The sequence below is a fragment of the Pteropus medius genome, unplaced genomic scaffold, assembly GCF_902729225.1.
Source record: "Pteropus medius unplaced genomic scaffold, Ma_sr-lr_union100, whole genome shotgun sequence".
Classification (NCBI taxonomy): domain Eukaryota; kingdom Metazoa; phylum Chordata; class Mammalia; order Chiroptera; family Pteropodidae; genus Pteropus; species Pteropus medius.
The window spans coordinates 680408-689961 of record NW_024349798.1 but is presented as its reverse complement, the minus strand read 5'-3'; the positions used below and the strand labels follow the sequence as shown (position 1 = coordinate 689961).

At 53.7% G+C, this 9554-nt stretch overlaps 1 protein-coding gene across 1 annotated transcript; it reads right to left on the bottom strand.

The window, feature by feature from the left end:
* Window positions 1-221: 221 nt before the first annotated feature.
* Window positions 222-9015, bottom strand: ZNF629 (zinc finger protein 629). The gene is made up of 3 exons (XM_039884485.1): window positions 8816-9015; window positions 6201-6308; window positions 222-6048 (listed from the first exon to the last, which is right to left on the bottom strand). The coding sequence occupies exons 2-3, from the start codon at window positions 6271-6273 to the stop codon at window positions 3515-3517; spliced, it is 2607 nt and encodes an 868-aa protein (XP_039740419.1). The 5' UTR covers window positions 6274-6308; window positions 8816-9015; the 3' UTR covers window positions 222-3514.
* Window positions 9016-9554: the final 539 nt, after the last annotated feature.

Here is a 9554-nt window from a genome sequence, read left to right as displayed (position 1 = left end):
GAGAACATTTCTCCCTCTCTCCTAAGAATATGCATTTTAAAACTCCATAAACCTTCAGGTTCCCACCAGCATACATGGGGTGGGGATTTTAGGGCCTCTGGGAAAAGGGTTCAAAGGCATCCTGGAATAGGGCTGAGCTTTTGAGGTTATGAACGGACACTGGCTCTGGGAGAGGATAAGCTCTTTCAGCTTGCTCTAGGCTTGAAAGAGCAGACAAAACACCTGGGAAATCTTATTCCCTTTATTCTAATCAATATGACCACCGGTGACACAACACTTTTTGACACACAACACTCAAAAGTGGGGCCTCTCTCCACTCTAGGGGGACAAGTCAGGTGAATGGGGCTTCCCTAATGGGAGCAAAGGAGTCTAGGGGCTGCTCACCTCAGGGGCAGGTGTCATGGAACCCCATCTGTTGGTTTTGATAGTTTCAAGTTTCCCCATCAGAATTCATGCCCAGATCCCATTTGATCTCCATATCCATAGCAGTTTCGTTTCACCCTAAGCTCAGATCAGTTTCCACTCTTCTCTCTGCTTTTACCAATGACTCTGTTACCCTATCTGTTGGGCTTCTCAACCAGGGCACTTCTGAAGAGTCAGGCCTGTGTGGAGTTGGACAAGAGGCCTTCTAGACTGAGGTGGGCCTTTGCCTGAGCTGATCAGTGGGACTCTGGACACATCTACCTCCCCCAGCTGCTTCCCTGCTTAGTTCATACCAAGATGTAGCTCACTCAGAGAGGGAAGCATCTGGCTAAAGGAATTTGGGGAAGTGGGCAACATAGAATAGGTCACAGTCCAAAGGTCTCCAATTCTGCCCCTTTCCTGCTACAAAACCCAAGACCCCAACTCCATCCATTCAGTACCAGAGCCAAAACTCCTGGCCCTCACCCATTCCTACAACATGCGAGCACTCTACTACATATGCTACACTCCAGTCCTCAATAGAGCTACAGTCGGCCTTCGACCACACTTACCACATTCCCCCACCCCCGACTGGCCCCCAAAGCCCCGAAGTCTGTTCCCTAGGACTCTTCTAGAGACAGATTCCTCAGACCTGTTCTGAGGGCATCTGCTTCTAGCTTTACAAGGGGTTTGTCTACAACTGGAGTTTCTTTCTGCTACCATCTTAGAGGGGAAAAAATCTGCTTTGACTTGGAGGATTGTCTCCTCTTCCTCAGTCTCAGGGACACCCCCATTGTGGACGCTTCTGTCAGTAGAGATTCAGCAGGCAGCATCCTTCTCCCCTCAGTAGTGTTTTCCGACCTGGCACTTGGGTCGGGTGGGGCTTTAATGCAGATGTTAATAAGGGTCTCCCCACAATCATACAAGGCCTGCCTTTTCCTTCTCTCCAGCAGACCTGGGCTTTTCCTCCTACAGTGTTCTAGATTGTGATCCTTCAAATTTGAGGGTCATCCCTTTGGGGGTAGGGTAGATCAAGGGTGAAGGAGTTTCATCTTTTGAACTCTAGGTAATAAAATTAGAGGTCTCTTCCACAGCTTCGTTGAAATCTGGGTCCCCTTCTTCCAGGGATGTGACTGCTGAAGGGCCATCTCACTTGGCATCTCAGTTCTCTTACTCCAGGACCACAGTGCATTACTGATGACAACATGGGATCAGTGGGCATTTCCTTTGGATCCAGCACTGGACAGAGTCTCCAGGTTAGGGGATAGGGTTCTTATTGTAGGTGTTTCAAGAGTTTTCTCCAACCATTTTGGAGGGCAACAGTCTCTTTCCCCTGCCACACACACCCAGTCATGTTAGTGGGTTTGGCTGGGTTAATAAAAAGTGTGTAACTGTGTGTGGTGCGTGAGGACAGGAGATGGGCCTGGCAGGAAAGAGTGGTTCTCATCTTTCCATTTCCCTCCAAAGGTTTCTGGTTAAAGAGGAGCTGAGTGGGTGGAATCCATCTCGTCCCAAGACCACAATTGGGTTGGGCTGTCACAACCACAGAGGGTTCCAGGTACTGGGGTGAGGAAGGTGGTCTGGCCTCAATATACTCTTCAAGGACCCATGGTCCCATCTGCAGGGTGTTTGGACATCCGTCACTACATGCAGGCTGGCTCATCCTGCCAGCAGCCTTGCTATCAGCTCAGAGGAAAAACTGAAGTTTAAAAGCAGGTTGCTGGCTAATCAAAGGTTGCTGGCTATTTTGTCTACTTGCTCTCTCTCGTTGCCACACAGAACCTACATGAGGCTCTCACTGACTTGGAGAAGAGCAGTCTAGGGAGGATTTGAGCACACATAGGCCTTGAGTCTCTGAGGGCTTTATTCTTTGGAGGTTGACTAGCAGCAGTTCTCCCTTTCCACTGAGGACAGAATTCGAGGAAACGGACTGCCACTGCAGCAAGACTGGTGGCAGTTAGATTTCAGGAGAAACCTCCTGACAGTGAGACCTGAGAATGTAGCAGAAGGGACCCTCCATCCCTGGAGGCCTCTCAGAGTAGAAGTCCCCAGCTGGGCTGGGAAAGGGTCATCTTGCCTGACTTGGGAAGTACTCTGGCGGCCTGAGCTGGGATCCATTTGCACTTGCAGTTTAAACAAGCTCCCGGAACCAGGGAGGACTGGGCAGCCTGGAGTTTGCTGGGTTCCATCTGAAGTTTCTCAGCTTCGTCTCCTTCCCTCAAAGCACTCTAACAGAATCCCCCCACCTTTCACCCTAATTTTTGTGGTGGTTTCCCAGTATTAAGGTTTTTAAGCACCCCAAACTTCAGATTTTTAAAAGGCTCGACATCATTTTTTTTGTCTTTCCCCTCCCCATTCTTGGCTTTTTGTAAAGAATTCCATGGGACTCTTTCTCTAACATGCATGTAAGATTGGCCTTATACCCTGAGGTACCCACAGTACAATGAGCTGGACTTTCTCTTTCTAGTTCCTGGGTCATTTCTCCTCTGTGGGTTTGAGGGCTCCTCATCACTTATTTTTCTCCTGTCTTTGTTTTCATCCTTTTCCAGTTTCACCCAATTCCCACACTACTCCCCACTGAGCATCTTCCTCAGTGTAATTGTCCAAGGCTTCTGGGGATGAACCTCCCTCCAGTGGGAGAGAACACTGGAACAAGTTCATGGGAGGTTCTTCTACACCTTCTGAGGGTCATTCCTCCCAAGTCAATGCCATTGCTATATTCCCTGCACTTCCCCGACCCTATAGTTTTACAAGGATTTTGATACAGTTTTTTAGGGTTGTCTAGAGACATATTGAGACCTCTTCCTACAATTAATAGGGCTTTTATCCACTATAGTTTATAGGGTTTCTCTGCTACAGACTTAAAGGGCTTTTTTTCCTACATATTTATAGGGTTTCTAACCCAACAGTTTTTCTCTACGGCATTATAAGTGGTTTCCACCAACAATTTTATAGGTTTTCTCATCACTGATGTAAAAGCACTATTTTTACCCAGGGTCTTTTATCCTCTGCATCTCTACAATCTGATAGGGTTTTCTTCCTTTCCCCACATAATTTTTGGGGAGATCCAGTGTTCCTCTCAGGAGAGAGGCCCCTGGTTTCTAGACCCATTTCACAGGGCAACCCCGGGGTGGCAGCTCCTATGGAGGAGGAGGGCTGCGACTTCTGTGAAGCCATCTCCACACTCAGGGCACAAATAGGGCTTTTCTTCCAAGACGGTTTTGGGTGTGTCCCCTTCCCTGTGGCTGCTGCTCCCTGTGGGAGCGGGCGTCTGTCCCTCACCTTCCTGGCTTGTGGACAGGGTGGCTGGCTCTGGAAGGGGTTCCTCAGGTGTGGGGGACTTTTCTTGGGTATGAGTTTCCTGATGCCGGATGAGGGCCAGGCGATCAAGGAAGGAGGCCCCACAATCTGAACAGCTGTAGGGTCTGGCCCCCAGAGGGCTCCTGAGGTGCTCCAGGAGGACAGAGGAACTCTTCCCCAGCTCTGGACTCTTCTGGCGTTTCCCGCCTGCGTGGACTTTCTGGTGCAGCAGCAGCTCGGAGCTGAGGCCAAAGCTTTTTTTGCATTCAGGGCATTTAAAGGGCTTTCCACTTAGGAAGGGACTGGGCCCTGCCCCTTCTGCTAAGCCAATCCTATAATCAGGAAAGAGAAAGGGCTTCTCGTTGCCATGGGTAAGCTGGTGTTGGAGGAGCACGGTGCGATCCAGGAAGCTTTCTCCACAGTGGGAACAAATATAGGACTTGGAGGAAAGCAGGCCCAGCCTTTGGCTGAAGCTCTCCTGCCCCTCAGGCATTTTAAAGGGCTGTCCTGGGGGTTCAGCTCTGCCCTCCGCAGCACCTGGATAGGAATTCCCTCCAAAAGGGAGCCTGGGGGGTCGAAACTGAGGTGGCTTGGGAGCTTGGTGTGCGATGAGGCCATCTGAATTTTTGTAGGGGTTTTCTCCAATGTGGATTCTCTGATGCTGCATGAAAATGCCCTCGTCGTTGAACCCCTTTCCGCAAACAAGACACTTGTGTGGTTTGGCTCCGGGGGGCGGGGTCAGCAGCGTGGGGTCCCCAAGCCCTAGCAGAGTGTCACCCTGAGCCCTCCGGGCTGGAGTCTTCCCTCTTTCATGGATCACCCGATGCTGCTCCAGCTCGTGTGCCTCCAGGAAGGCCTTCCCGCAGTCAGAGCACACGAAGAGGTTCTCATCCATGTGGGTGCGCACATGGGTGATGAGATTCGAGCTCTGGCTGAAGCTCTTGCCACACTCGGGACACTTGTAGGGCTTCTCGCCCGTGTGTGTGCGTCGGTGCTGGATGAGATGGGAGCTGCGGATGAAACTCTTGCCGCAGTCGGAGCACTTGTAGGGCTTCTCGCCGGTGTGGATGCGCTGGTGGCGGATCAGCGTGGAGCTCATGATGAAGCTCTTGCCACAGTCGGCGCAGATGTAGGGCCGCTCGCCGCGGTGAATGCGCTGGTGGTTGATGAGGTTGGAGCTGACACTGAAGCTCTTGCCGCACTCGGGGCACTTGTAGGGCCGTTCGCCCGTGTGTGTGCGCTGATGCCGCAGCAGTGTGGCGCTCAGTGTGAAAGTCTTGCCGCACACAGGGCACTTGAAGGGGTCCTCGCGCAGGTGGGTCCGCTGGTGCTTGATGAGGGTGGAGCTGTGGCCGAAGCTCTTGCCGCACTCGAGGCACTCGTAGGGCTTCTCGCCCGTGTGCGTGCGCTGGTGCTGGGTCAGCTCTGAGCTCTGGATGAAGCTCTTGCCACACTCGGTGCAGCGGTATGGCTTCTCCCCGGCGTGGATCTTCTGGTGCTTGAGGAGATTGTGGTTCTGGCCGAAACGCTTGCCGCACTCGGGGCACTTATAGGGTTTCTCGCCCGTGTGCGTGGCTTGGTGCTGGATGAGGTCGGAGCTGCGGTAGAAGGCGCGCCGGCACTCTCCGCACTTGTACGGCTTCTCGCCCGTGTGTGAGCGCTGGTGCTTGATGAGGTTGGTGCTCTGCGTGAAGGCCTTCTCGCACTCGGTACACTTGTAGGGCTTCTCACCCGTGTGCGTGCGCTGGTGCTGCACCAGGTTGGAGCTCCAGCTGAAGCATTTACCACAGTCTGGGCACTTGTAGGGCTTCTCGCCGGTGTGTGTGCGCTGGTGCTGCACCAGGTGCGAGCTCTGCGTGAAGCTCTTGCCGCACTCGGAGCAGGTGTTGGGCCGCTCACCCGTGTGGATGCGCTGGTGCCGCAGCAGCTTGGACCACTGGCTGAAGCTCTTGCCGCACTCGTTGCAGATGTAGGGCTTCTCGGCCCCGGAGGGGCGGCCTTGTACCAGCTCCCGCAGGCTGGGCTCATTGGCAGGGACCACCGGGGGACTGTTCCATGTGGTCAGAGTCCCCCACTGCCAACTGGCCTCACAGGCCTTGGTCCAGTCAGATGGGGTAGGGACTACCTCGGGGGTGGAGGGGTCCAGAGAGGTCTGGTGGTCTAAGGGGCTGGAGTGACCCAGTGGGGTTGGGCGGTCCTGGAGGACTGAGGGATCCTGGGAGGGTCTTTCCAGGGGCATCTCTGGTGGGTCCTTGAATTCTGGACTCTGAGCTGGATCTCCCAAGATGATCTCCTCCCCAGAACTTTCCTGCTGAGGGCTCTCTTCTTCGTTCCCACTCTCGGCACCTACAGAGAGAAAGGGAGTCTCCAGCCCCCATCTCCTTTCAGAATACGGGGTTTGTCTCTCTTCCCTCCCCTGGGTTTCCCAGAGTCTGGGCCCCTCCCTGAACTGGGGCCACTGTCTTGTCAGGACCGCAGTCCCTTCTTGTGCCCCTCACCTCTGTGAGCATCGTTGGGGCTCTGTTCAGGACCCCGCAGATCTGGGCCCCACAGTGCTGCCTCAGGCTCCATCACAGAGCTCAGGACCTCCCCGAGTTCCAGGGACCCTGGGGAAGGAAAGAAAGGAGCACACAATGGGAGCCGATCTCCCGCTTTTTACCCCCCACCTGCACACGCCTCAGCCCTCATTCTTCCTTATGTGAACTTCAGTTTCCTACCAATCCATTTTTCTGGGAATCAATTCTTACCACGTTCCCCCACCCTCATCCCAGCAGGCCTGATTCCTGATCTAAATCTTAAGATCACAACTAAGCAAGTAGGTGAGTTTAGAGTGTAATTAAAAGCTCATCAGTCATAACCCTTAGAACCCTGACTGGGGGCTGGAGAGGTATCTAACACCCACAGGGGAAGGAGGCTCTCACTCTACCCCTCTGATGCCCAGAGGCTGAGAAACCTGTTAGTTTGCTAATCAGAGGAAGCTTATTAAGACTCTAATTTTCCTCCTTAATGGGGCTGCTAATTGGGACCAATAAACTTTCCTTAAGAGCCTCACAGAGTCCTGAGGCTGCCTAGAACTCTTAAAGAGTTAAAAAAAAGAAAGAAAGAAAGAAAGAAAGAAAGAGGGAGAGAAAGAAAGAAAAAGGTAGAAAGGAAGGAAAAAAGAAACCATCCTAATTTCCCTGAGGGGACAGGGGCCCTCCAAAAGGACTGGAGCACTATTCCGTTATCCAAGCAGAGAAAGAAGGTTAGGCTAGAGGTAGGGGGAGGGGCATTTTAAAGTCATCAGGGGCTTCTGCAGGAACTACCTCGTGAGGAAAATGGTAAAAGGGCAAGCGTGGGAAACCGCCCAGCAGCTAACACAGTGCCTGTTGTGGTGTCCTCATTATCTCACCTAGTCCTCCCAACAATCTCATGAGGAGATCCAGGAATCAGGTTGTCCATTTTACAGATTAGGAAATCAACCCTCAGGGAGATTTCTCCAAGGTCACAGGCTGGGGAGTGGCACAGACCGGAAATGCAGCATTCTGTGTCTGGCTCGCCCTAGCCTCTGAGAGGGAGATGACCTTGGGAGTCATGTGAAACTCATAAATGTGGGCTGCTGGCAGGGATGAGTGATGAGGAAAGCTCAGAAGGAGCCTGCTGACCATGAGAATGGGATGAAGAAATTCCTGGGACCAAGAGGTCCTTGGTTGTAAAAGGAGGGGCTGGATCTAGTGACTAGGCTGACAATCTACATCTATAAATGCAAGACAGAGACCTCCCTACTGAATCATATCATCCACATCAGTCCCATTCTGGTATCTCTTCTTCTATACCCTTTGCCTTGTTTTGTTGCTGCCATATGCCATGCCTAGGACAGCGCCTAACACATAATAGGTGCTCAATACATTTTGTCAAATGAAAAATACATTTTGCTCCTGGAAAACCTGTTTGTCCAATGCCTTTAAAGGTCAGTTTGCAAGAGGACAGCAGCAAAAGAGCCTTTCAGAATGGCCTCCTGGTAAAACATAGCCAGCTGTCACTCCCAAAAAGGTGATATGACTCCACGATAGGGAATAGGGCCACAGGAACTAAGTGCTAGGAGAATTTTCCACAATGTTTAGACCCTTAAGAGAGCCTGGGGAAAGCCTGGTTTTTGGGTGGCTTTGTGAGATGGGCACTGTGGGTAAGGGGGCAGTGGTGCAAGAGACATGGCAAGGACTCATGAGGAGGCAGCTGGGAGGTAACCCAAGTGAAGGAGGAGCTAGCTTAACCCTGCCAAGTAGCAGTAGGGGAGATAGGAGTTAGATTTTAGGAAGTAAATTAATTTCTTCATCTCTGCAGCTCCTTAGACTATGAGAATTGCCCCTCCCCCATCTGTAAGTGTCTTCGGGGAGGTGGAAGCAGGGACCTCTGCCAAGCTGAGGTTGCCTGAATGTCCTGAGTAGGCCTGGAAGGGTGCCCTGCTGTTTGCTGAGGACAGGTAAGACCTTATGTACCTTATTTCCAGAAATTCAAACTCAGAGGTCCAGAGTAGACGGAAAGGGTTAATAACAAGGCTGCCATGGAGCATGAAAGTGGTAAGACAGGGAGACAAGAAGTGCTTGGAGCGACCCAGGCCCAGACCTCGGACTTGGCTAGCCCCACTACGGAGGGAGGGAGGCCAGAAGGCTGCCTCTCAGAAAGGTGTGGAGAGCGGCCCAGAGTGACCCTGACGTGGAGGCAGCAGCGGGCACGCAGCCATCCTGGCCCCCGGCCCCCACCATGACCGCACCAGTCCAGACCCTGGCCCCCGCCAACCTCTTTCAGCTCCCAGTGCAAAGCTGGGCATCCTCCCCCTCCCGGGCCCCCAAGATTCCCAGTTGGCCTGCAGCCCCCAGCCCCGGCCTGGCGGTGGAATTCCCTCTTCCCAGAATGCTCACGCCTCCCCTCCCCCACAGCCAGACCCTCGGGCTCTTCCCAGAATCCTCGGCCCTCGGCGCCCCTGCCCGGCCCCCAGCGCTACCCCAGCGACCAGGGGCGGGGGAGGGGGCTCAGGCCCGGGGCCGCCCGCCTCCGCATGCCCCATTGTTCCCCGGCCGCTGTCCCAGGCCCTTCGGGCCACCCCTCAGGAACCCAGGCGTCCCCAACTCACGGCTTTGGGGTCTGGGAAAGGCGGAAGGCAGAATCCAGCCCCAGGGGACTTAACCCCTTGAATGCCCTGCCTCTGGGGAGGGGGGCACGGGCTAGATGCCGAGGACTCTGGGGTCCTTCTCAAGGGGTGATCCCAGGCTGAGGACCCGGGGACCAGTTCAGGGTGACTGGGACGGAGCAGGAAGTGACCCCAGCTTCCCGGGCCCCTCTAGCCTGGAGTCAGAGCATCAGCTCTATGGGATTTAACCCTTTGTCTCCCACAACCTGGGGAAAGAAAAAAAAGGACGGGAGCAGGGAGGTGGCTGAGACGATGCCCCTCTGTCTGTCTCCAGTGGAAGCAGATTCTCCGGAGAACCCAGACGCCAGTGAGGGTCTCTGGATTTCTGGCCACTCTCAGGGGCTCTGCCAGCAGCTCCAGAAAAGCCATATCGGTGGATACTGGTCCCCTGGGGCCTGGCTTTATTGGGACTCAGACCCAGAGATAGGGCTCGGATGCCTTGGTTGTGGGGGAGAAACAGGGGCTGGCAGGGCAGATCTGAGAGAGAACGTCCTATGGACTAAAAATGGCCAAAATAAAATAGTAAGTCATGGCAAAAGTTTGAGCTGAGGGGACAAGCTGAGGGGAAATTTGTGGCGGCCTATGCTCCTGGCCCCAGCCTCTCTGGGAAGTGTGTACTGGCCCCTCTTCATTTGCTCCCCTCAGAGGAGGAAACTGAGGCCCCATAGTGGCGGGAGGGAAG